Raw genomic sequence first — 27,518 nt, 5'->3', positions numbered from 1 at the left:
GAAGTAGGAAAAGTGGGGGTGGAGGCGAGAGATGAGAAATTAGTGCAGCTAATACATGGTGCAACACTTCACCGTCTGGAGGGACTTATATCTTGCTGATGGTAATTTCCTGCATTGTCCTCACAGTTTCCAAAAGTGTTTCAAGGGGGAATAGGTTCGCTACAGACATAGACATAGATGCAGACTCCACCTCGCAGTCTGTCACAGTCAGTACAATTTTTGTAGTACCCCTGTCAGGCACAAAGAGCTGGGGTCCAAATCACAGGAAACAACGTTTCTTGAAAAGCAATGCAAAACGCAAGTCTAATGCTTAAAAGTTGTCATGATTCAGCGAGGTGGGAGAAAAAACCGCCACAGTTCCACTGGAGCAATAGGTTGTCAGTCATTTGGGAACACATGAAGGGATCAAGGAGACAGTTTATGCCTCAGTGTGACCATGAGTGCTGGTATCCAGGACTTGCGTCTGAAGCGTCAGCACGATATAGGACCTTGAGCGATTCTACAATCTGCACCTCGTCCTCAGACCTGGAACTGCTAGGGACTGGTGGTGTTAGGACCACTGGTGACCCATGGTAAAGTTAGCTTTGAAACGCGCGCCACAGCACGTAGCGTCAAGCAGTTGCCCTCCGTTTTCTGGCGGTGGCGCCGTTATCGCAATTGAAGGCTTCGGTGTCTCCCTCTAGAGGGAAAGGGGAAAAGTGGACTGTTCGCGTCGGTTTAAGATGTGGCTGTATGGGCTCTTGTGGAGAGTTGGCAGTTGCGGCATGAAGAAGCACTGTGAGACTTAGCATCTGATATCAATCCCCTAGAACGTAGAACTACTTAAACCTAACTAACCTAAGGACATCACACACATCCATGCCCGAGGCAGGATTCGAGCCTGCGATCATAGCAGTCGCGCGGTTCCGGACTGAAGTGCCAAGTACCGTTCGGCCACCGCGGCCGGCCACCTGCGGGTTTATTCGACTGTTAGCCTCTGCTATGTCTGTGAAAGTCTAAGGCACCAATGGTTGTACTGTTTAAAATGCAGGGCACTAAGACCTGATTCATTTTCTCGCCTGCCATAACTAGTATTACTAGACTCACATGTAAAAGGTACTCTAAGAAAGAAGAAAAAATTCCTTTTTCCTCGTGGTAAGAAGTAGTCAATTGCATAAGGAATTCCTGCTCATCTGGAAGCTCTGACTTACGTAAATTTGTGTTTATATATATATATATATATATATATATATATATATATATATATATATATATATATGGCTATAATCAAGCAAGGTTGTTAATGAAACTTCCTGGCAGATTAAAACTGTGTGCCGGACCGAGACTCGAACTCGGGACCTTTGCCTTTCGCGGGCAAGTGCTCTACCAACTGAACTACCCGAGCACGACTCACGCCTCGTCCTCACAGCTTTACTTCTACCAGTACCTCGTCTCCTACATTCCAAACTTTACAGAAGCTCTTCTGCGAACCTTGCAGAAGATTCAGTATAACTGTCACCCTTATTTAGCCTTCCTGTGCATAATTCTGATTAAATTTATGTGTGTGTTATCTCTACATTTACACAACACTGTGCTCTCGAAAATTATGGACTATTGTTTTGTAAGAGTGGAGGTGCCGTCTGATAGCGAGCCAGATGTGTTCCATCAGGTTGACACCATGCAAATTATATGGACGAGACAAGACGAGTTCAGTATCATTCTCCTCCACTCACTGTACCACAATCCTCTCTTCGTGACAGGGTCATCGTCGTTGAGGAAGACATAAAGCGTGAAAATGTACAGGTTATCTGCATTAGTGTACAGGTAATCCTCAGCTGTCATGGTGGCATCGGTTACAGATGTCATGTAAGCCCAGATGATTACACCCACCCCATAGTCCAGCTCTCACTGTCCAGCATATATGTTGTGCATCTTTTGGGTAACTATTCACCTGGATGATGGCATGTCTGGAGATTGCCATCAGCATAATGTAACCAAAAGAACATGATTCATCCTACCAGACCATACGTTTCTAGTGATCCACTGTCCAGTCTCGATGAGCCTGCTCCCACTACAGTGGTAATGACTGTTCTGGTGTAACCACTGGCGCCAGAACGAAGACAAAGAACGCAAGACCAGAGAAGGCAGTGAAACGACATGGGCCAATGGTGCACTGATTAGGACCGCACCATGACTGGAGTGACAACTGCAAGAAATGAATATAGGCGCCGCTCCTGCCAGCCTCGGCCAGACATTAGTGGACAGCATTAGCATGGCCTAGCAGAGACTGCTACGAGAACTGATATTTGTGATCAACAAACTGAGAGACATACTTGCCTGAACATTGCATATTGCACTAGACTAATTTATATTGCATTTCGCCCATCGCTTGCGACTCCTTTTTACATTAAAGTTAAGTATTGTCAATCTGCTTTAACGAAGTAAAACTATTAAAGTTATTTGCTTGAATTGTTGTATAGCATTCTGAGAACGCAGCATCCATTAGGCACCCTACACAAGACGAGAGGACAAGATCCAACAATGATGCTTTAATTCTGTCCACAGGCAAACTTGTATCAGGTCATATAGTATGAATATTCACATTCAACAACTTGTGTCAAACTTTGTGCTGTGAACCACTTGTGCCGGCACCAGAATTATACTGTGTCGCCAGATCTGCAACAAATCACCACTTGCCCTGCTGTACAAACCTCTGACCTCGGTGTTCTGAGATGAGTTGTGGGCGCTCGACACATCACTATCTGCTCTTGGTTTCACTGATTTCCAGCCACTTTCTCTAGATGCCGAAGACACTGGCACGTTCGAAGCCTCTCCGTTTCTGAGGTTATCATTCGTAGGCACTTAGTCTTTCATAGCTTGTGATCTTTTATGTAAGGTGTTTTACGCGTTCGCACAGCTGTCAGCGAGAAAGGTCTTAACTTTCATCTACCTGTACATTATTGGAATCATGCATAACAAAAGTCTTCCTCGACACACGTTCTGCTCTCTTCTTGATATACTTACTAACACAATTCTCGACCATTCTTTTAAATTCTGTCGTAATTTGTTTTGTGTTCTGTTCTAACATTTGTTTCCTTCTCAAGTAGTTCCCTCATCGCTTTTTGATATTTTATTGGGACTGCGTCCCTCAAGCTTTCGTAACTCTATAAATTGGTATAATTCCTTTTCTGTTACGTACTTTACCGAAATTCCACTAATTTTGAATATACTACATACAATATATTTTAAAGTATTTCCTCGACAGTATGTACACTGTGTTTAACAATATCGTATGTTTTGCGGTGTGCATGTTTGCTTGTCACCTCAAGCAGAGAGGTACCTGGCATTTCTACAGATTCTCGCTGTGGTCTGTCTCTTTAATAATTTTTTCGATTCTTTCTTCTCGTTGGCTGTTAGCATGCACCTCTTTTTGTGTTACATCACCTGCATTACTTTCATGCACGACATTTGGCAAATGCTTGTCAGTTTCCAGTTCGTGATGTAACTTCAGAATAAGTGTTCTGTCTTCCATGATTACGTATTACTGTGTGTGTATAGTCCACCTATGGCGTACGAGGCTTTTAAATGTAAATTGGATCCACAGTTTATGCATGCCCATGGCTGACTGTCCTGGTTCACCAAAGCACGAAGTACTGGAATCTCTGTGGAGCAGGCGTTGTGTTTCCTTAAATTCACTTACGGACTTTGTACCAAAATATATACTTTACAAAAGTTCTTTCGCTCCCATATATTATCCCCTTGAATAATAAAGAAATTCTTATGTCACACAATATCTTATTGTATTACACCTTAATTATATTAAGAAGGCATGTTGAACACTGTCATTGTTGCTAATTGTGGGCATGTATACGCATTGTTCACGTGCAAAATTCATTGTCTTTGACTTTAACAGTAAGTGCATTGGCAATGAAATCAGTACATGGCCCTGTGCATGCGCTACAAACATATGACACAGCTTTCTTGGAAGCCTTACTATGCTTCGCAGCAGGTGCATAAACACACTGCCTGTGTCCAGTGGCCTATAGAAGCACAGTGAGGCTAGGACAGAGGAGCATGCTACTCAGAATGCTGCGTGCTTTTGGCACCACGTCAGTAGAAGCCTTGTGTGTGGATCTGGGGTCTTGCCGCATTGACGTCATTATCTACCACAGAGCGGTGGTGTGCTGGGTCAAGAGGGGTACACACTACAAGATTCCACGAATAACAGGAGAAAACATTGTAGACATGAGTCAATTAAATAACTGCCACCTTGACACCTGAAAAATGGGCTGGGAGATGACCGACAAAGGTCATCGTGTTTTCTCCGTCTTCCACAATTTACAGGTACAGCTTCATCACAAGCATACGGATCCACCCATGCCATTGTTCACATTGCGACTGGGCTTGAACGGAGTGGGCCTTAGCTAAAGTACTACATGCACGTGTGGGGCATATAGGTCTCCTGAACATGTGACATTACATTCAACACCCTCACACATATAAGATCTGTAACAGAGCATAACGACATCAAAGAAATGCTACGAGACCCACACAAATAGTGTGCTCTAAGCAACGCAACTGTTAATGTTTCAAGAACACTGCACGAAATCTACAGACGAGGGAACTCATATGGCAGATCTCAGACAAGCACATAACAACCACAACAACACGATCCTTGGGAGGACACAAACTCAGACACATCACAGACATTGATGTAGATGCGGGCACAGAAAATGACACAAGCACAGCAATAACATCATATTATAAGAGGTTCAATAGCTAAAACAGACAAAAAAAGATAACTATCAGAAAGGAGGCATCGCATGTGATTTTTTCATTTACCTGATATGAATTTTCAATACAACAGTTAAAAACGGGAAGGAAAACGACTAATTGAAGAACTGAGACACTCATTACATCTAAGGAATATGCTATATGGTGAGGCAAATCTTCAAGTTTAAGTTCTGTGGTTCGACTCCAGCCTATGACACTGCTTAAAGATAAAAACATCATGCTCACAAACATACAAGATAACAGCACACATACGACATGTATATGGGTAACTACATCTAGCCATTGCAACACAACTAGTGCAATAGTACACCCTAGATAAGATCTAATAAGTGTCACTACTCCATAGACAGTATAAACAAATACACTCGCAGTCACTCATGATATATTTCATTTAGTAACGTTTCTGCCAAGGCCCTCCCACATGGAATGGCAAGCACACAAATCATAATTTATATGTTATATTTTGTTTTAAAAGTAAAATGATATTTGGAGATCATTCCTTTCCTATGTTTCTATTTTCTGTTATAAATTACTATCATTTATTAATACTCTATTTCCTACAACCAATGTAATTTACTTTGTAATTCATTGTTATTACCCTCCTTTTATAGCTCAAAACTAATTTTACTAGTGATGTAGAACAATGCAGTATTATATGTAAAATTGTATAATGCACGACATGATTTTTAAAATGTCAGGTAGCAGGTCTTTAAATACGTAACAAATGTAATGCAATGTGCACTCACAGTTTTTCGTGAAGTCAACTACCATTATCTGCTACCACCGACAATCGATTTGCGTAAAGATAAGTCGATATCAGGATGCATTTTCGCAGAAATTTCCCAATGCTGAATCAAGATCTGTACCCATAACACCTGTGAAACACCGTCAATTGCAGGAATTTGTTTACAGAAGACGTCATACGCCACTACACACGACTCCACCCGACCACACGCGCAGCAGGATTGCCTGATTAGCACGAGCAGCCATCTTGACCATTATGTAGTGACCACCGAAAATTTGTCCCATACTGGCTGTCGAATACGGACTTCTCGCTCATCACAAGCAGTCGCCTTTACTACTAGGCTGCCTCACCACACGACTGCACGTGTGACTTAAAGTTTCATTTAGGCTGATGTTCCAAACAAATGATTTCCAAGGACTACTGCCAGCCGATCTCATATTCAGCTCTCGTGGCAGACTGAACTTCCGTCTCTTACAGACGCCATTCATCCAATGGTGCTATTCGGGCATATACTGTCAAACGCAATTATAGTTTCTGCAAAACAAACATGGAAATAAAACTGACAGCTGAAAGCTTGAGTCAAGTGAGGTCGTTTGATAGGATGGCCAACTAGCTTCACTCTACAACATTCCATAACCTTATTCTGCTGATGGATATTAGTTTTACGTCTTTTCCTTCATAATGACCCATCATCATTTCCTTTTGACGACCATAACTAACTTGTACATAATTATTTATTCGCATTAAAGTAATATTTTTAGTTATAATGCATAAATGTAGCTGTAACACCAATTTTATACAAATTTACTTTAGGAGATGGGAAACCACCACTGATAAGATAACTTTCACCTGACAGACCATTCACTACATTTGGAGAGTAAAAGTTGTTTATGGTACCTTTGTCAAATAACTGCATGGATGGACCAACTGTGGTCTGAACAGGTTGTAATTCACACTCTGTTCCCAGAAAAATATCTCGAGAAACACTATGATACATGCTTACACAAACATCAAAAATTAACAAATAAAATGCCGTTTCTTGACAATTGTAACTTCTATTTTATCGAAAAATACAATAAAGTGAGATTCTGTTTTTGGATAAGATCACTTGGCTAACGCCCTCATAAGTGGTATGATGAATGTGGAAATCGTGCATGTGTAGCGACAGTACTCACCGCAGGAAAGAGACGGAAGCATCGTCAAATGTGGGAGTGGGGCAGGTAGCTGTGTGCTTTGCAGCTGGAACAGGAGCCCTGCTGCAGTTTTTGTGGCCCATGTGCAGCTGACTGGTCGGGGTGACCTCGCTGTCTCCAGTGGCTGGAGTGCTGTGCAGAGACACAGGGTGTGGTCACTCTGTACACACGGAGGACAGAGGGCAGCCTACTGCAGACAATGCTGCTGAGAATTTGTCCAGACACAACTAACAGAACACACACTTTCAACATCAGTAGTGGGTCCTCTGAGACGAAGGACTTACCCCTGTGCTAATCGGTTTAGCCCCCACACTAGTAGCATCGCTTAGCAAACAACAGGCTGAATAAATTAAAGTACAAATAAAAGGTACATGCTAAGGTCAACATTTAGGTTGAACTGATATGACAACTAGTCATCAGCGTAGTTTAAATACATAAAAACAACATTCCCACAGAAATAAAAATGGAAATAATCTTTACATGTACAACTTGTACCATTATCATCAGATCGTATCGGTAGCTGTTAGGGACTTGGCTGTAGGATGCGCAGCTGGTAAATTACAGAAGAGCAGATTCTGAACTGTGCACCAAAAGAAATTTAGAGAAGCAAGGGATACAGATGTGTGATACTGTGCAGCTATTCCCTTATTACATTTAACTGTCACCAAAATAGGCAAGTAAATATATTTGTTTCACATTAGCCAACGAGCACTCTCAATAAACTAGCGAACATTGAGCAATGAGTAAGATAAAAAAGGCAAACAGCAGCATTCTATTCATACACTTATGCGTGATATCTAGTCAGAAGTTGTTATTCGAATGAAAATAGAAATTATGTTTAATTCTTATATTCTATATATACAGTTCTATCAGACTGTGACAAGAAGATTTCCTGTAGAACCAAGGAAAGAGTTGGATTTAAATTAAGGAGACATGGGTTACATAACACAGGAGACAATGCAATGTTGTGTAAATACGCATTAAATCATTATCAGTCATTAAATGTGACTAAAGTAAGCTGTGGTTGCTACAAGTGAGGAGAAGATACAGGTCGATGAGTGGAAACTCTATCAGTGATGGAAGCATACATAGGGTGTTCGTAAATTCTCTTTACAAACTACTAGGACTTGTAGAGGGGGGAGAGAACGTAATATGTTGAACAGGAACCCCGTCTGGAAGTGTACTGTATGCATTCTACGACAGTTTGAGTTCACGTGTTTAAATCATTCACTTCTGCTTCAAGAAGTGAATTAGGCATGATGTAATACAGTTATTAGGTAACAGTCCGAAAGTAAACACAGCTAAGCATCCATTTATCAGTTCCACACACCTGTTTGCATTAACACTTAAACATTACCTTCTGCATGTACAGTACGCTAGCTTGATCTTTTGTTTTGGAGTAATGTGAACACGTAATATTTAAGTGATAATACAAAAAAGGAGGCTTAGCTGATAAAGGAATCTTTCGTTGTGTTTCTTTCGAATTGTTATCTAGTAACTGTACTGCATCACACCTAACTTAGCTGCTCAAGCAGAAGTGGATGAGTTAAACATCTGAACTGAAACCGTCGTAGGAGGGAAACGGTTTGTTTCTGGACATGGATTCCAGTACTCACTCCCCTCTACAAATCATATAAGTCTCTAAAGGAAATTTCTGAACCTACTGTACACACACACACACACACACACACACACACACACACACACACACACACAAAACATCTGCAAAAAGCAAATATGTGTGAACTATTGGGCATTAGGATTTTATGGTGCATTTGTTCAGTGATACAGCATACAGAAAATGATAATGAGACAAAAGGTCTTATGAATACTCATATTGTGGGAGATGTATCAGTAACTGCAATGTATGGGCTAGGGAATGTCCTAACACTGTGAAGTTCTTTGGGCAGCCTTTAGAAACAGCATAGAGAACTACAAGCAAGGCTGCCAGGTTGGTAGACAACTGACAGATGTTCCACCAAGAAGCAAATACAGTGTTTTGACTAATAAAACCACCTCTCCTAATGTGCTAGAGAATGGGAATGTCCAAATTACAGCACATATCCTTTGGAACAACGGAACACAAGGCGAAAGGAAATGGGAAGCGTTGTGTGGATCTGCGCATTTTGTGGATCTTTCTGGGTTGCGGAGACTGGTCTGTTGTCTCCTGAAGTGGCCGCAGGCTGTTTGAGGAGTAAGTACCTACAGCTTCCTGCAGACGTACTTGTGTCACGTCCTGAAACGGATGTCTTCCTCATGATTCGATTCAGCACCGCACCCTTCTTCTTGGATTCTAGCACACATCTTAAGACCTGTATCTAATAACACTCTACTACTTGGGGAGAATAAACAAAGTTTGTTCTGTGAACCGTAGGTATATTTCAGAAATGAACATAGAAAGTGAAGGAGAAACATAGAAATCAAACTGCAGTAGTGATGTGGAAATAGCGATCAGTCTGACCGTCTTCTGTACAGCACCTATTTTTTTCCAAGGTTTAATTTTTATGTCATGACAACATCAGAGATGGAAAGTTTTAAATTCTTTTCTGATCTCTTTGAACTGCGCTGCAGAGTTCCTGGTGTTAACGCCGGACTACACGCTTGTTGATCAACGCCATCCTTCCTTTATGCAGCATATGTCGGTTGTAAGTATCTCACTGTGAACACCAGAAGAGACAGCAGACAACAATATATGTAATATTGAGTAAAGAGATTTTGGTGAATTGCACAGCACACAGAATAAAGCCTGCAGGTCGCTGCCATGGCTGCTGACACTACACATCGTTGTGTCTGGTGTACATCTGTTGTGAGCAGCACATCACTGTGTCCACCCCACTGCTGATACAGCTCCTACCCTCTTCACAGCAATATACCGCTTATTCAGATACTTTACACCAGAACCTATAAGGCTGTTGCACATATGCATTTCAGCACATCTAATGGCCGCAAATAATGATAAAACCATTTATAAATCTACGAATAATTAAGTTCTCCAATGATTTTTTTAACCTAACCTATCCGGTAATAAACCCAGTTGGATCTAGTACTTCTTTAATTCTAACAGGTGTGAATATTACTGAACTATCAGTTTAACAAGTAACAGCAGAATAATAATAAACACGAATTCTTTACAGACGAATGGAAATGGTAGAAAGCGAGCATGGGGAAGACCAGTTCGGATTCAATAGAAATGTTGCAAGATGTGAGGCAATACTGACCCTACAACTTATAAGATAGATTAACGGTAGGTAAACCTACGTTTGTAACATTAGCGGACATAGAGAAAGCTTTTGAGAATGTTGACTGGAATACTCTTTTTCAAATTTTGAAGGTGGCAGGGGTCAAATAGAGGGAGCGAAAGGCTATTTACAATTAGTACAGAAACCAGATGGCAGCTATAACAATAGACAGGGTTGACAGGAAAGCAGTGTTTGGGAAGGGACTGAGACAGGGCCGTAGCGTATCCCTGATGTTATTCAATCTATATATAGAGCAAGCAGTAAAGGAAAAAAAAAGAAAAATTAAGAGTAGGAATTAAAATCCATTGAGATGAAATAAAGACTCTGAGGTTTGGCGACGACATTGCAATTCTGTCACAGACAGCAAAGGACCTGGAAGAGCAGTTGAAAGAAAAGGACAGTGTCTTGAAAGGAGGATATAAGATGGACATCAACAAAAGCAAAAGGCGGATAATGAAATGTAGTTCAATTAAATCAGGTGATGCTGAGGGAATTAGATCAGGAAATGACAAACTTAAAGTAGTAGATGAGTTTTGCTATTTGGGGAGCAAAGTAGCTGATGATGGTCGAAGTAGAGGGCATATAAAATGTAGACCAGCAGTGGCAAGGAAAGCGTTTCTGAAGAAGAGATATTTGTTAACATCGAGTATAGATTCAAGCGTCAGGAAGCCTTTTCTGAACGTATTTGTATGGAGTGTAGCCATGTATGGAAGTGAAAGATGGGTGATAAATAGTTTAGACAAGAAAAGAATAGAAGCTTTCGAAATGTGGTGCTACAGAAAAATGCTGGAGATTAGATTGGTAGATCACAGAAATAATGAGGATATACTGAATAGAATTGGGGAGAAGAGGAATTTGTAGCACTTGACTGAAGGAAGGGATCCGTTGGTTGGACATATTCTGAGGCATCAAGGGGTCACTGATTTAGTATTGCAGGGCAGCGTGGGGGGTTAAAACTGTGGAGGGAGACCCAGACATGAATATATTAAGCTGGTTCAGAAGGATGTTGGTTGCAGTAGGTACTGGGAGATGAAAAAGCTTGCACAGGATAGAGTAGCATGGAGAGCTCCTTCGAACCAGTCTCTGGACTGAAGACCACAACAACAACATTAAACTAACATGAGAAATCAATGAAAGCATCGCGAGATATCAGAAAATGTCTGTCAGTGATGGTGTATTTTGCTGCACAGATACACGTAAAGGAGCTGGAAATACACGCACACACACAGAACTACACAGGACTGGACAACGTAGACATGCTTCTCTTGTATTTACCTGGTTTCTGCTGGTGGCTCAGACAGCAGCTTGAGCACTTCAATGAAATCTTCAGGCTGACAATGTAGCGCATCTGCCCAGCCCTTCGTGGCCATCACGTACATAATATGAGTCTTTATGAAGGCGGCGGCGGCCTTCTTAAGGGTGCTATAGGAGTTCCGAATAGCGAGCACAGCTGTGGCCACCGCAGTCTCAACAGACAGCTGTGCAGCCAACTGCTGCTCGCACTGTGCCTTCAGGCCTGACAAGCCGTACTTATCAGCCGCGACCAGCAGCTGGGGGGCCATTCTGGCCAGCTGCGGGGCCTGCAGGGTATACATGTAGGCCACGAGGTGGCGCAGCAGCGGGCCCCCCACGTCTGGGACTGCGGCCTCCAGCGTGCCGTGGCTAAAAACAGCGGCGATCACGGGACTCCTGGCGGCCAGGACGGCCCTGTGCGCTGCCAGACGGGTGTCGCCCGCCACCAGAGTCACCACGGCGCTGCCTCCAGCGTCCAGCAGGGTGCCCAGGTCCACAGCTGCAGCCTCTTTCACCTCCTGGACCTGTCCTGCTGTGGGCGATTCTGAAACACAGCGTCACTGAGTAGACCCTCCCCCTTGCACAGCACCCTCCGTGTGAGAACATGCTTGAACCACAACTGGATCTGCGTCAACCATCACTTCCTAACACTAAAAGAACCAGACTTCGCCAAACCCCTGGTAGTACCATGTGGGTCATTTTTGACCCGCAGTAGAAAACCACCATTTTGTTCGTATTTGGGTGGTATTTTAAGCGTCTTCATGTTGACAATACGTCTCTAAAATGAACAGTACATGGTCAAATATAAATTTTCTCTAAGTAAACATTTTTTTTTATTTTAAATGTTACAGAAGAAATTCCACAATCTTTCGTAAATTTGGTAAAGCAATGTTGTAATGTTTTTCTTTATAAAAAGATTGAAACAGAATCAAAACATATTGTTTATGTGAGTATTAATAGTATTTTTCCTTTTATAGAAGAATAAGATAAGCACCAAATATTTGTGAAACATTCTGAAAAGCAGTAGGTGACTAAAATGCTCTGCATTTTTTGTAGTTATTGCAATGAAGGAAATAAAACATAAGAACAAATAACTTCAGCCTATAATTATAGATATTTAAGTATATTTAAGAAAAAGGACGTGACAGAATTGCCTACTCAGCGATTCAGAAAGCCGACAACAGTTTTTGCTCGGCATCTTTTGCACACGTACTTGTTGCACTTGACGTTTTATTTCCCTTTGTTGTTTTGTTGTCTGCAGGAAACCTGAATTTGAGAAGACCTTCTAATTCCTTATTGGCCATTGGCAGTATCGAGTGGCTGTAAGGGGAGACTGACTTTTGTCTGCAGTATGTAAGAGGCAGCGAGGTCATCTGCTACTCTGAGGATAAGGTCCCGACCGGAAATCTTCTGAGAGGTACATAACTTAAAAATTGTGCGAGCGTTAATCATGGCGAGGTCAAGGAAAAGACACTTACAGAGCATCGTTGTGTAACAACTCGGAGACTGTAGTATCTAGCGATTTGGTCAAAACCATCGACTCCATCCTTAGTGTCATTATAAAACTTCACTGTTTCTGGAAGTTACTTCTCAGAATTCTCATTCTTCTGACATCCAGCATGCATGTTACTCAGGATACGGATATCTTTTACGTTTTCCCATCGTAATCTGTGAGAAGATGGTCGCCTGACTTGTGAGTGTGTTGCATACAGTGTGTCGTCTCCACTTCAGCGCTCATCTGCCTGTTTAATGGAGGTGAGGAAGCTGTCAGTCGTGACGTTCCATAAGGGCGACGCGACTGACATCTGCTGTAGTGTAAGAGAACTGTTAGCAGTGCTCCAGACAGTAGTGTAGGAGGGGCGTTGGGATTCTGCACTGTATAATATGTTGTCTCGAATGAAAAACAGCCCACAGTTGCACTAAATTTTGTTTCTTTTAAATCTGGACCGTGGTTTCTGCTATAATAATATAGCCTTCTTCAGAACTCATACACACAAATAAATGAATAATCTCTTAGACCAGCAGCTGTGTCAAGACCAATAAAATAGTTTCAAGAGGCATAAGCCTGTTTCGAATATAAATAAAATTACATATGGCAACGTATGTCCTCCGCCACTACCTCTGTTATACTGTCACTGCCACGATGAAAATAATGAAGTATAATATGTCACATGTTATTTTGTAGTTTTGCAGTGTTACTTCGCGTAGGTCTGCACGTCGCCAGTCCATAGAAAACGGAAAGCCTCGCTGATATAAAGTATCATTCGACAACCGAATACTTTGTATTTAACGTTCTTTTTGGCCCAAAGTATAATGTACCCTAACAGCTCGCGAATAACGTCGAGGCGTGCCCAGATCATATTTAGTGACAGAAAACCGGTATTACTGATATCAAACTGTGCGTTAAATAGGTATGGGTCAAAAATGACCCACATCGTACTACTGGTATAATAGATAAATTTTTCGTACTTCTAGGTGAGTGAGCTAGGGGGGATGAAATTTTGGTAAGTTGTACAATCCCATAAATGATTGAAAGTCACGGGAGCGTTTGGTCGTGCGATGATTATAGAGGCGGGTAACGTGGGTCAAAAATGACCCACATAGTACTCCTAGTAGGAATATTGCTCTTCACAAGTCAGCACAACAATACGACATTCTTCCTGTGTCAAAATAATGAGTCACGTGAATACCCACATATCCTTAACGACACCATTTGATCCAGCACATCTTAGATTCCACCTTAAATGAGGTGGACAAAGTCATGACGAAACTGTATTACTAATGGTTTGTGACAAAACGACGACAAATCAGCGTCCGAGTACCTGTCGTGGATGGCCACGTACTCTGACACCTTGTTGCTTATTTAGGAAATAAAATCGCTGGAGGTGTAACGAGCGAGGAAAAAGTAAGAATCAGAACAAAACCTGGAAAAAAGATGTTAGCCTCTAAAACTGACTGGTAACACACCAGAAAAATGCTTCCAAAAGCGTGTTTGTAGTGTTGCATCTTGTAAATGTGAGACCTGGACTCTGTGATATAAGGAACTGTAAAACGTAATACTTTTGAAATGTGTTGTTAAAGGCACACCGTGAAAAGTCAAAGGGACTAATAAGATAACAAACAACGAAATCAATAAAATAATGCTGGCTAGAAGGGGTTTGTTGATTATCTGTTTAGGTGCAATGGACATTTATATATCATCAGAAAAATACCAGAGGAAGTCCACGGTTGAAGTTCGAGAATCAAACTACGAGAGATGCCTGCTGCCACATCCACACAGAGGTAGGAAAATCATGGGATAGCGGTATGCACTTTCACATATGGCGGTAGTCCGGCATACAAAAGGTATGAAGCGGCAGTTTAATGGCCGAGCTGTCGATTGTATTCAGGTGATTCACATAAAAGGTTTCCAGCTTGATTATAGCCGCACTACGGGTATTAATAAACTTTGAACACTGATTAGAAGGTGGAGGTAGACAAATGGGACATTCCATTTCGGAAATCGTCAGACAATTCAACATTTGGAGATCCACGGCGTCAAGAGTATGCCGAGAGTACCTCTCACCACAAACAAGGCAGTGGCCGACGGCGTTCATTTAGGGGCCGGGAGCAGCGGCGTTTGTCAGTTCTAAGAGGCAAGGAACACTACGCGAAACAACCGCAAAAATCAATGTGTGACATACAATAAACGCATCTCTTAGGACAGTGCAGCGAAATTACGTTAATGGGCTATGACAACAGGTGACCAACGTGAGTGCAACTGCATAACAGCACGACTTCCCCTGTAGCCCCTCTCCTGTGCCCGTGATCACATTTGTTGGACCCTAGACGACTGGTCTGACTGGATCACGAAGTCCAGGCCCAAGCTGTCAACAAGACACAGTGCAAGCTGGTGCTAGCTCTATACTGGTGTGGACTGTGTTTACATGGAGTGGACTGGGTCCTCTGGTCCAATTGAGCCGATCATTGACTGGAAATAGTAATGTTTGGCTGCGTGGAGACAACACACGATTGGGCTGTAACTATGAGATAAGTATTTGATCGCTAAGTATCAAAAAATTTGATTACCACATGAAGCTACAACAATTCCAAAACTTTTCTGTGCCTAATGCAATTTATATATTTCCCCTCACTTTGCAAATTTGCCAATATCGTACATTCAACTTTATTTAGTATACTCTGCCAAAGAGGACGGTGTTTTCTGTAAGTACTGTTTGTTTTTCGCTATGACAAATCTGGTAAAGATAGTAATCAAAATGTTACAGCCCTGGAAAACTCCAAGTTTCTGGTGTGGAAGCATGATCAATATTTCAACATCCAGGCGTGCAGTACTTACTATATAGTTACTCTAATCCACGGTCAAAATTTTGTTCACATGATGATGAACAAGACAAAAGATATGAAACATCGCCAGGACCAAGGCTTGGTGGAGCAGGTGGGAAGGAAACAGAAAAGGGCTAGACCCTCTCATCGATGTGGTGATTATCTGTGGATGTCAGGAGATTGCATTAAGGCCCCCTTAATGACTTAGATCCTACTGAAGTTGACAAACAAGATGACAAGTACATGGGTAACTTTCGTGCAATTATAAAGCATGTTTCAGAGGACAGGCCTATGACTGTGCTGCATCTACGTGGGGGAATTCCTGTGGGGTTTATGCATTCATACAACAGAACTACCCTTTAGCTGTTTATTCTCACTGTGGAGCTCATAATTTCTGCAAAATCCATCTCTTTTTCGTTATTGAGTATCCCAGTTGAAGCAAAAAATTTTCTTAGTTTCATTATTGTCCGTTCGAAAGGCAAATTAACTGTTTGTCACAATTTATAATTACAATCTGACTATACCTCCGTTTCAGAACAAAATTCAACTCTGTGGATTTGACTCCACCTAAATCCCTGGAGCCGGAACTAAACATTGAAATGACCAACACTCGGTGAGAGCTATCAGAAGCCTACTTCTCGCCGCTACATTGTCGTCATCGATGGCGTATAGACAATAGCATGAATCAGCCAACTCCCGTCGATGGGTACTGTCCACAGTGATCCCTGGGTTTCCTTAAATAGTTATTCTCCAGGAAGAACTGTGCTGTCCCGTTCTAACTCGTGACCGGATACGGGCACGGTCTTGTGATAAGGCCAGCGACCTCTTACTTTTGCCTGTCGAGATATCTATTGGTCTGTAGTTCTTAGTGCGCCTTCTGAAAATCTTGCGTGGCAGCTATGGACTGTATGAGCGTTACATTCTGTGACATACATGGTACAACCGTAATTCATGTTGCCGCTGCCCGCCCTTCTCCCCCAAAAGTGCATCTAGGCCACAGCAGGCCCTGGAGGCCTCGACCGTGTTGGAGCATTCACCATTCTGGGGAAGGGGGGGGGGGGACTGGATCCACTTCTATTCATATGGGATGAGAGCGTGACGAATTGTGGCTGCCCACAGGAGGTCTTGGGTGGGGGAAATGGTAGATGGCGCAAAGAGAGTCGCATTACAGGCGTCTGGAGTGCAAGAAGGAGTTATGGCACCCATTAGTAGTTTGGATCCATGATGGGCCCATACTTCATGGATATGCCAGCAGCGACAGCCTCTTTGCAGCAACTGAAATTCAAACATTGCCTGCCCAATCAAATGGAGAATAAAGGGAGGGTGTCTACAGCTGCACTGGATCCTGCAAAGAAAACCTACACCATCCATTGATCCAAGAAGGCATGGGGCTGTTCTGATTCTAGGGAAAATGGTGATTTATGAGGTTGACCATGTGGACTGATGAAACTAAATTGAACAGCAAGAATCAGAATTCTGCTGATGATAATTGGGGCCATTGTCAGTGACCAAGGCTTGTGGGGCACCTTTAAGGGCGAACAACCATGCAACAATTTGGATCGCCTTCACTGAGGTTGTGAATGGCATGAAAAACACAAAGGAGAACCCACTGCTCACATTCAAAATCTGACGCCACACAGATCCAAGGAATGGGCCAGCAAAGTCCAAATGAAGACAGGACCAATGAGTCACCATTGGAGGCGATGGAAAATACTGACAGGCGGGCACAGCTTGCTTGTTTTGACATGTGAGGCACTCTTTCACTATTCTCGCATTGTCTCCATACCCTTCCAGTCGATGTATTGCTAGGAGAGTCAAAATGACTTCCCAATGCCATAGGTTTCTGGGAATGAGGACCTGAGCGTGGCCCATTGCGACCTTTATCAGCACAATGTGATGCAAGGATAAAGACTTTTGCTGCGTGCTACAGAAGGCTTGGTCTGGTTACATGAGAGATTACTTTGTCTGCAGGCCATCTTTCTGTTGTATAATGAAAAACCTCCTGGAGGACATGGCCTGTCACTGTGTGTTATCCCACAAGGCGTGCATCAATTGGAAGATAGGTCTTTGGTGATGGCAGTCTCTCTGTCCTCATGAAAACAGACTTCTGGACCCTCATGAAATTCTGGGTTCTGGCTGACATGAAATCGCGATAGGATATTGGCATTGGCGCCATTACGGTGATATTGGATACCATAGGCATATCCTGAGAGAAACAGAGCCCACAGTGGCAAGTTGCTGAATACTTGAAGAGTCGCATTAGAGGCTTATGATCTGTCATGAGTGTGAAACGACGGCTATAGATGTAGGCATGGAAGCGTTTGCTGCCAAAGATGATGACCAAAGCCCCCTTTTCTATGTGGTTCCTCTGTCCTGCTGTAAGTGTCTTGGATACAAATGCTGTGGGTCGCTCCACGCCATTATCAATATGGGACAAAAGTGTGCCAGTCAGCATCAGCCACTAATACCAATGGTTTCGTTGGATTGTATGCCATGAGACAAGTCGGTCGAAGAGGGCCTTCTTCAGGTTTTGGAACACCTTATTACATTAGGATGGTCACTTCCAGGGAACTCTGTTACAGAGCGAGTGGTGCCAGAATCGCTGAAGCATGAGGCATGAATGGTCTATAGCAGTTTGGCTGACTTAGACTTCGGCTGGAATGCATCTATCGAGACCAGTAATTTTTGGATGGCAGGCACACAATGTGGTGTAATCCATATGCCTGATGTCCTGAAGATGTGTCCTAAATATTCGACCTGGTGGATGGAAAAAGAACATTTGCCAAGATAACAACGAAGGTAAGCTTCTGTGAATGGGGAGAAGAGCAACATCAGCTGTATACTTTCCAACAACCAGAAAATTGTCAAGGTAGCTCACGGTCCCTGAGACGCCCTTTAAGTGTTGCTCATCCCCGCCCCCCCTTTAAACCATGGACCTTGCTGTTGGTGGGGAGGCTTGCGGGCCCCAGCAATACAGATGGCCATACCATAGGTGCAAACACAATGGAGGGGTATCTGTTGAGAGGCCAGACAAGTGTGTAGTTCCTGAAGAGGGGCAGCAGCCTTTTCAGTACTTGCAGGGGCAACAGTCTGGATGACTGACTGATCTGGCCTTGTAACAATAACCAAAACGGCCTTGCTGTGCTGATACCGTGAACAGCTGAAAGCAATGGGAAACTAGAGCCGTAATTTTGCCCGAGGGCATGCAGCTCTACTGTATGGTTAACTGATGATGGTGTCCTCTTGGGTAAAATATTACAGAGGTAAAATAGTCCCCCCTTCAGATCTCCGAGCAGGGACTACTCAAGAGGACGTCGTTATCAGAAGAAAGAAAATTGGCGTTCTACAGATCGGAGTGCGGAATGTCAGATCCATTAATAGGGCAGGTTGATTAGAGAATTTAAACAGGGAAATGGATAGGTTAAAGTTAGATACAGTGGGAATTAGTGAAGTTCGGTGGCAGGAGGATCAAGACATTTGGTCAGGTGAATTCAGGGTTATAAATACAAAATCAAAGAGGGGTAATGCAGGAGTTGGTTTAATAATGAATAAAAAAATAGGAGTGCAGGTAAGCTACTACAAACAGCGTAGTGAAAGCATTATTGTGGCCAAGATAGACATGCAGCCCATGCCTACTACAGTAGTACAAGTTTATATGCCAACTAGCTCGGCAGATGATGGAGATATTGATGAAATGTATGATGAGATAAAAGAAATTATTGAGGTAGTGAAGGGAGACTAAAATTTAATAGTCACAGGTGAATGGAATTCGAGAATAAGAAAAGGGAGAGAAGGTAACATAGAAGGTGAATGTGGATTGGGGATTAGAAATGAAAGAGGAAGCTGTCTGGTAGAATTTTGCACAGTGCATAACTTAATTATAGCTAACACTTGGTTCAAGAATCATAAAAGGTTAGATACATGGAATAATCCTGGAGATACTAGGAGGTATCAGATAGGTTATATAATGGCAAGACAGAGATTTAGGAACCAGGTTTTAAATTGTAATACATTTCCAGGGGAGGATATGGACTCTGACCACAATCTATAGGTTATAAACTGTAGATTGAAACTGAAGAAACTGTAAAAAGGAGGGAATTTAAGGAGATGGGACCTGGATAAACCGACTAAACCAGAGTTTGTACAGAGCTTCAGGGACGGCATAAGGGAATAATTGACGGGAATGGGGGAAAGAAATACCGTAGAAGAAGAATGGGCAGCTCTCAGGGACGAAGTAGTGAAGCCAGCACAGAATCAAGTAGGTAAAAATACGTGGGCTAATAGAAATCCTTGGGTAACAGAAGATCTATTGAATTGATGAAAGGAGAAAATATAAAAATGCAGTAAATGCAGTAGGCAAAAAGGAATACAAACGTCTCAAAAATGAGATCGACAGGAAGCGCAAAATGGCTAAGCAGGGATGGCTAGAGGAGAAACGTAAGGATCTAGAGGCTTATCTCACTAGAGGTAAGACAGATACTGCCTACAGGAAAATTAAAGAGACCTTTGGAGAAAAGAGAGCCACTTGTATGAATATCAAGAGCTCAGATGGAAATCCAGTTCTAGGCAAAGAAGGGAAAGCAGAAAGGTGGAAGGAGTATATAGAGGGTCTATATAAGGGCGATGTACTTGAGGACAATATTATGGAAATGGAAGAGGATGTAGATGAAGATGAAATGAGAGGCACGATACTGCGTGAAGAGTTTGACAGAGCACTGAAAGACCTGGGGTCGAAACAAGGCCCCAGGAGTAGACAACATTCCATTAGAACTACTGACGGCCTTGGGAGAGCCAGTCCTTACAAAACTCTACCATCTGGTGAGCAATATGTATGAGACAGGCTAAATAGCCTCAGACATCAAGAAGAATATAATAATTCCAATCCCAAAGAAGGCAGGTGTTGACAGATGTGAAAATTACCGAACTATCAGTTTAATAAGTCACAGCTGCAAAATACTAACACGAATTCTTTACAGGCGAATGGGAAAACTGGTAGAAGCCGATCTTGGGGAAGATCAGTTGGGATTCCATAGAAATGTTGGAACATGTGAGGCAATACTGACCTTATGACTTATCTTAGAAGAAAGGCAAACCTACGTTTCTAGCATTTGTGGACTTAGAGAAAGCTTTTGACAATGTTAATTGGAATACTCTCCATCAAACTCTAAAGGTGGCAGGGGTAAAATACAGGGAGCGAAAGGCTATTTACAATTTGTACAGAAACCAGAAGGCTGTTATAAGAGTCGAGGGGCACAAAAGGGAAGCAGTTGTTGGGAAGGGAGTGAGACATGTTTGTAGCCTCTTCGTGATGTTATGAAATCTGTATTTTAGCAAGCAGTAAAGGAAACAAAAGAAAAATTCGGAGTAGGTGTTAAAATCCATGGAGAAGAAATAAAAACTTCGAGGTTCGCCGATGACACTGTGATTCTGTCAGAGATAGCAAAGGATTTGGAAGAGCAGTTGAACGGAATGGACAGTGTCTTGAAAGGAGGATATAAGATGAACAGCAACAAAAGCAAATCGAGGATAATTGAATTTAGTCGAATTAAGTCCGGTGATGCTGAGGGAATTAGAATAGGAAATGAGACGCTTAAAGTAGTAAAGGAGTTTTGCTATTTGGGGAGCAAAATAACTGATGATGGTCGAAGTAGAGAGGATATAAAATGTAGACTGGCAATGGCAAGGAAAGCGTTTGTGAAGAAGAGAAATTTGTTAACATTGAGAATTGATAGAAGTGTCAGGAAGTCGTTTCTGAAAGTATTTGTATGGAGTGTAGCCATGTATGGAATTGAAACATGGATGATAAATAGTTTGGACAAGAAGAGAATAGAAGTTTTCGAAATGTAGTGCTACAGAAGAATGCTGAACATGGGAAAATCACATAACTAATGAGGAAGTATTGAACAGAATTGGGGAGAAGAGGAGTTTGTGGTACAACTTGACAAGAAGAAAGGACCTATGCAAGACACCTTTTTTCTCTTGTTTCACCCATACATGTTTCAGCACTTTTGTGCTATCAGCAGTGGGTTCATTTTTATTTTAACTGTAAATTTGTTGTTATCATATTAACATTTTCGTCGTTTACAACATTATGTAAAAGTTGCATTTATAACTTAATTGGCATTGGCGAAAAATAACATACCTTACATTATATTATTGTCCTCTTATTTTGGTAGCTGTTATGCTACACAATATACAACATGTCATCTGCAAACAGCAAAACATAATTTATTTTCTATTTGCTATGTATTTACGAATGGAAATAAGACTATCATGTTTTCTTTCTGTAACTTACAGTTTTGAGGTTGTGGTATGTTTTCCTGTTTTGTTGGCGAAGTAAATAGGCTTACTTCTTTGCCTGTGTTCGTGTGGTAATGCAGTTTTTCGAATACTCAAAACATAAGCAGAGTTTTCGCTGCCATTACGTGTTGTTGTGGCTGTGTGGCGTTCATTTGTTTCGCAGCGTGTTCTGCTAGCTGAGGCGCGCGAGTTTGAATTGTATTTGGTGTTAGTTGTGTGTGGTTTATGTGGGTTTGCTTGTGTGTGATGAGTACTGGGGCAGAGAGAGAGAGAGAGAGATTGTGTGTGTGTGTGTGTGTGTGTGTGTGTGTGTGAGAGAGAGAGAGAGAGAGAGAGAGAGAGAGAGACTGAAAGAATGAAATAAAGAAAGAAAGAAAAGAGAGAGGATTTGTGTGTGTGTGTGTGTATGTGTGTGTGTGTGTGTGTGTGTTTTACTTGTATAGTTCTTCTATTGTGGCGAAGAGAGTTTTGTTGCACAGTGATGTGTATTCATTGAGTACTTTTTTTCCTTGGGCTATTGATTTTTGGATGTGGTAGTTTTCTTCTATAGTTAATTTTTGGTATAGGCTGCTGCTAGTTTTTAGGATGTGAAGGTCAGTTTCAATGTTTGTTGGGTGGTGGTTGTGTGCTACCAGGTGGTCTGCAAATGTTGAGTGTGTGCTATTGCTTTTCAGTGCTCTGAGGTGTTCATTATATCTGGTTCTGAAGGTCCTGCATGTTTGGCCCACATATACAGATTGACAGCAGTTGCAGGTAAGTTGGTAGATGCCAGACTGGCTGCATTTGTCAGTGTTGGAGGTAATTCTTCCAAGTCTGCTCTGTATTGTGTTGTTGGTTCTGTATGCTATGTTGAGTCCTTGTTTCTTTAGTATATTACCCACCCTGTGTGTGGCTTTGTTGTTGTAAGTCATTATGTGCCATTTGTTGCTTACTGTCTGCCGATTTGTTGTGTGATGAGTTGTGTTTGTATGTGTGTGTGTTTCATGGTTATGTGCTGTTTGTTTTTGTATTTTGTCGTTTATTTTGTCTACTCTCTTTGCATCATATCCATTCTCCTGTGCAATTTGTTTTATTGTGTTCAGATCTTGTGTGTAGTCATGCTTATTCATGGGTATTTTGTTCAGCCTGTGAAGTAAATATCTGAAGCTGGCTTCTTTGTGGGTTATGGGGTGATTGGATTGGTTATGAATAATGGTGCTGGTGAGTGTGGGTTTTCTGTAGATTGTGAATTCATGTTTGTTGTTTCTCTTGTGTATAGTGAGATCTAAGAAATTAAGTTTTTCATCTGTTTGTGTTTCTATGGTGAATTGTATTTGTGGGTGGATGGAGTTTATGTTATCATGAAGTTCTTTTATGCGGGACAGTGGTTCATCTATTAAGCAAATTATGTCATCTACGTATCTGTACCAATATATTATTTTGTACTGTTTTGGTATTACTATTTTGTCAAAGATTTGTTTTTCTATCTGGTTGAGGAAAATGTCAGCTAGGAGGCCACTGATTGGGGATCCCATGGGTAGTCCATCTTGTTGAAGGTAAAATCTGTTGTTGAATGTGAAGTAGTTCTGTTCTGTGATGAGCCTAAGTATGGCTAATATTTCTTGTATGTGTGTTGTGGGTATGTTTCCTTGCAGTTGGAGGTTTCTTTCTATTATGTTGATGGTTTCTTCTGTTGGGATGTGTGTGTACATTGAAATTATATCAAATGAAACCAATGTTGCTGTGTTTGGTATGTTTTCATTTTTTATTTTTTCTATTAAGTCACTTGAGTTCTTTAGCCTTCTGTTGTCAGTGTATTTGTATATTGTCTGTAGCAGAGTGTGTGTGTGTTTGGCTAAGTGGTATGTTGGTGCTTTGGTGAAGTTGATTAATGGACGTATGGGTATTCCAGGTTTGTGAACTTTAGGCAATGATTTTAGGGTGGGGGCCTTGGGATTTTTCTGTATCATTTTTTTAATCTGTGTTTCTGTGAAAATTGTTTCTATGTTTCTCAGGGTCTTCTGTAACTTACTTTGGTATCGGTTTGTTGGGTCACTTGTCAATTCTGTGATGTTGTTGCTTTGGATGAAGTCTAATGTTTTGTTAATGTATTCCTGTTTGTTTATGACTACTATTGAATTACCTTTGTCACATTTTGTGATGATGGCATTTTCTTGTGTTAATTTATTTTGTAGTTTTATGTAGGTTTTTTCTTCAGGAGTCCTAGTGTTTTCTTTTATGGTGGTTTTGTTCTCTTTGATTATATTTCTTATTTCCTCAGCAACTAGTTCTCTTGTTAGGTTTGCATTAAATTCAGGTGTGTTTAGTGTTTCTTGTTGCTTTATGATGTTTTCAGTTTCTGTTATGATATTTTCTATTGTCCTATGTGACACCATTGTGTTAATGTTATGTTTGGGACCCTTTTCGAGTAGGCTGCTTTCTTGTTCAGATAATTTTATGTCTGTTAGATTAATCACTCTTTTGTGAAAGGTGTGTTGGCTCTATTGGTGGTGGGATTGGTGGGTGTTTGTGTGATTTAGCATTTTTGTGAGTTTCTTTTGTTGGATTGTCTGTTTTCTGCCTATTATGGTCTCAGTGTATGTTCTAATCCTGTATATTAGTTCGTCAAAAAATGGTGGGTATGTTATGTGATTAGCTAATTCTAAATGCAATCTGTATAATTCAATATTCAGAGTCTGCTTTTTGGAATGCAAAGACCGGATTTCTTGCTTAGCCATACTTAGGCTCATCACAGGCTGTTTGCAGATGACATGTTGTATATTGTGTAGCATAACAGCTACCAAAATAAGAGGACAATAATATAATGTAAGGTATGTTATTTTTAACCAATGCCAATTAAGTTATAAATGCAACTTTTACATAATGTTGTAAACGACGAAAATGTTAATATGATAACAACAAATTTACAGTTAAAATAAAAATGAACCCACTGATGATAGCACAAAAGTGCTGAAACATGTATGGGTGAAACAAGAGAAAAAAGGTGTCTTGCATAAGGCGGAACTTCTCATCCCATTTTCTTAGCAAGCACGGAGACAACAAGAAGAACTGCACCACAAGATGAAGAAAGGACCGGTTGGTAGGACATGTTCTGTGGCATCAGGGGATCACAAATTTGGCATTGGAGGGCAGTGTGGAGGGTAAAAATCGTAGACCAAGAGATGAATACACGAAGCAGATTGCAGATTGCAACCTCCAATTTTTTGGAGGTACTATGTTGTTGTTGTGGTCTTCAGTCCTGAGACTGGTTTGATGCATCTCTCCATGCTACTCTACCCTGTGCAAGCTTCTTCATCTCCCAGTACTTACTGCAACCTCCATCCTTCTGAGTAAGTACTGGAAGATGAAGAAGCTTGCACAGGGTAGAGTAGCATGGAGAGATGCATCAAACCAGTCTCAGGACAAGACCACAACAACAACATAGTACCTCCAAAAAATTGATGTAACTTCGGCGATGTCAAACGGAAGCTATGTGTATTGGAGCAATCCAAAAGGAGTGGCTATGATGGTTATGATTACAGTCTTCTGGGAGCCGTTACGCAGTGTGAGGTGGAGATAAGCATCATGATGGTAATTTTTGGCAAATAAGCATAATGAAGGTCATTTTTGGCAAATACCATAGACCCTGCGAGATGTAAACAGTGTCCTGTAGCATGGGAGTGGTATATCTGACGACTACAGACTGGGCATTCACAGTGTCCTGGAAGTCACCACAAATGCAGCCAGCGCCTGATGGTTTCTCCACAGTGAAATTGGAAGGGCCCATTGGCTGTGTGTTACTGGGATGAAGACGCCCTCATCCTGAAGATGTTGCAAGTCCTGTTGATGCTTATCCTGGTATGCAAACTCGACGCTACAGACCTTAAATAATTTTGGAGCTGCAGTAGGTGTAAGGTATATATGGAATCCCAGGATGCTCACTGGCAGAACACTGGTCCTAATTTAACCAAGATGTAGGTGGTGTAGGAAGAGGCCCAGGGCTTGGACTGCATCAGAGGTGGCGCAGAACTCAAGCCCCAAGGCATGGAATAAGTCTATGGTGGATAGGTTTGAGACCTGAGGTGCCACAACCTTCAGAATCCAAGCTGGAGCTACTGAGGCGCCACAGTAGCGTTTGCTATAGAAAAGTCCTCAAATAGATATGTCCTGTAACAGAAATGGTGTTGTTACTGAAACTACATAACTTTGTTGTGAAGGAGTGCCTGGAGGAGACTTAATGGCTTGTGTAGCCCAGTCGATTACTGTAGCTGATGACCCAGTGTCAGTCTGGAATCTGACTGGCTTGCATTACAACTTAGCTTGTATAGAAAGCAACTGAGTAGACTGCAAGAGTATAGCCTGTACCAGTGTCGCTTCTGTAAAATATGGCTGGGAAGAATATTCCTTAGTGTCGCCCAGTCACCAGTCCACAGACATAGAAGTGGAGGTGTGGCAAATTTCAGCTTTGTAGGCACACTAACACCTAGTAACACAATTCACCTTGTGGAAATGGCATTGAGGACTTTTCCAGACTTGGGCTACAACCAATGTTGCATAGCTTCCAATTTGGGTTATGTGGCAAATACCAGAGTTGGGTCTTCGATAAAAGCTGCTGCTGTGGCAGCCTGCTCAGAAGCTCGAATGATAGGAAGTCATGAGATGAGCAATGGATCTTTGAGGTTCAGAAGATTCTATTGGAGGTTTTCATCAGGAATGTCAGCTAAAATCTTGTCACAGATGAGAGCTGATGCACAAGGGATGCATTGTGGCACATGGGGACCAGCATTCCTGGGAGAGACCCCGGACCCTAGCTATTGATTTAGGAATGTAGATTCTGACAGCTAAAGAACTTGCATTGATCCGCAGCAATGTGTATCTGAGCATTGAAGTTTTATACAGCTTTCATGCGTTCATGGGTGGACTATGGGTGCATGGTTTATGCATTGGCGAGGCCTTTCGATTTGAATTGACACTGTCCACCTTGAGGGACTCCAGTTGGCCACAGGTCGCTATAGGGCCAGTCCCATACCCAGCCTATGTGCTGAGGCTGGGGGGTCACCAGCAGCTCCACCTAGTGCATCAGGCATGCAAGTTCCTCACAGCTCCAACTTCACCCACACTCTATAATGTTGCTCATCCCCCTAATTTCGAACCGTTGAAGAGCCACAATGCCATTTGCGATCCACGTGCACCATGTGCTGGAGTCCCTCAGTGTGGAGCCAGTACTGCCCCAAACCCAGGGTTTTAACTGCCTTGGTTACTGGAGAGACCCAGAGTGATTTTAGATTTGGGGCGCTACAAGAGAGATTACACTCCTGCTTCCGCTTTTAATGACATATTTTCTGACATTTTACCTGGGCACCACAACAATATAGCTGTTTTTATGCATGTATCGCTACGGAGGGACCCTGTTGGTTGCTCTTGTTTTTTTTTACAGATCTTGCCCTCAAGATCATACTGCGTTAAGCGTTTACTGTCTTTTATGCAGAATTTTATGCGATCTTGCGGTCATTGGCGTAGGTGAGACGTTCTTCCAGTGATAAATTTCTTGTCTCATCCGATTTTCTAAGTTCCCTTCACTCTGTGAAACTTTTGTACTCAGCAGGGAAGCTAGTCCCCCCTCCATCTACAACGACTGGGGATTTAGGTGTCCTTTTGCTGGGTACCAGGACA

At 42.0% G+C, this 27,518-nt stretch overlaps 1 protein-coding gene across 2 annotated transcripts in view; it reads right to left on the bottom strand.

Annotated features, from left to right (window-relative positions):
* The window catches only part of LOC126213104 (ankyrin-3-like), a 54,030-nt gene that overhangs the window by 12,016 nt on the left and 14,496 nt on the right, over positions 1–27,518 (bottom strand). For both annotated transcript variants that reach the window (XM_049940707.1, XM_049940708.1), the window contains 2 exons: positions 11,226–11,787; positions 6,694–6,843 (listed from right to left, as the gene is read on the bottom strand). In XM_049940707.1, the coding sequence (XP_049796664.1) occupies positions 6,694–6,843; positions 11,226–11,787 (712 nt within the window). The remainder of the gene's footprint in view (positions 1–6,693; positions 6,844–11,225; positions 11,788–27,518) is intronic.

This window comes from Schistocerca nitens, chromosome 11, assembly GCF_023898315.1.
Source record: "Schistocerca nitens isolate TAMUIC-IGC-003100 chromosome 11, iqSchNite1.1, whole genome shotgun sequence".
Taxonomy (NCBI): Eukaryota; Metazoa; Arthropoda; class Insecta; order Orthoptera; family Acrididae; genus Schistocerca; species Schistocerca nitens.
This window is presented reverse-complemented; position numbering and strand designations above follow the sequence as displayed.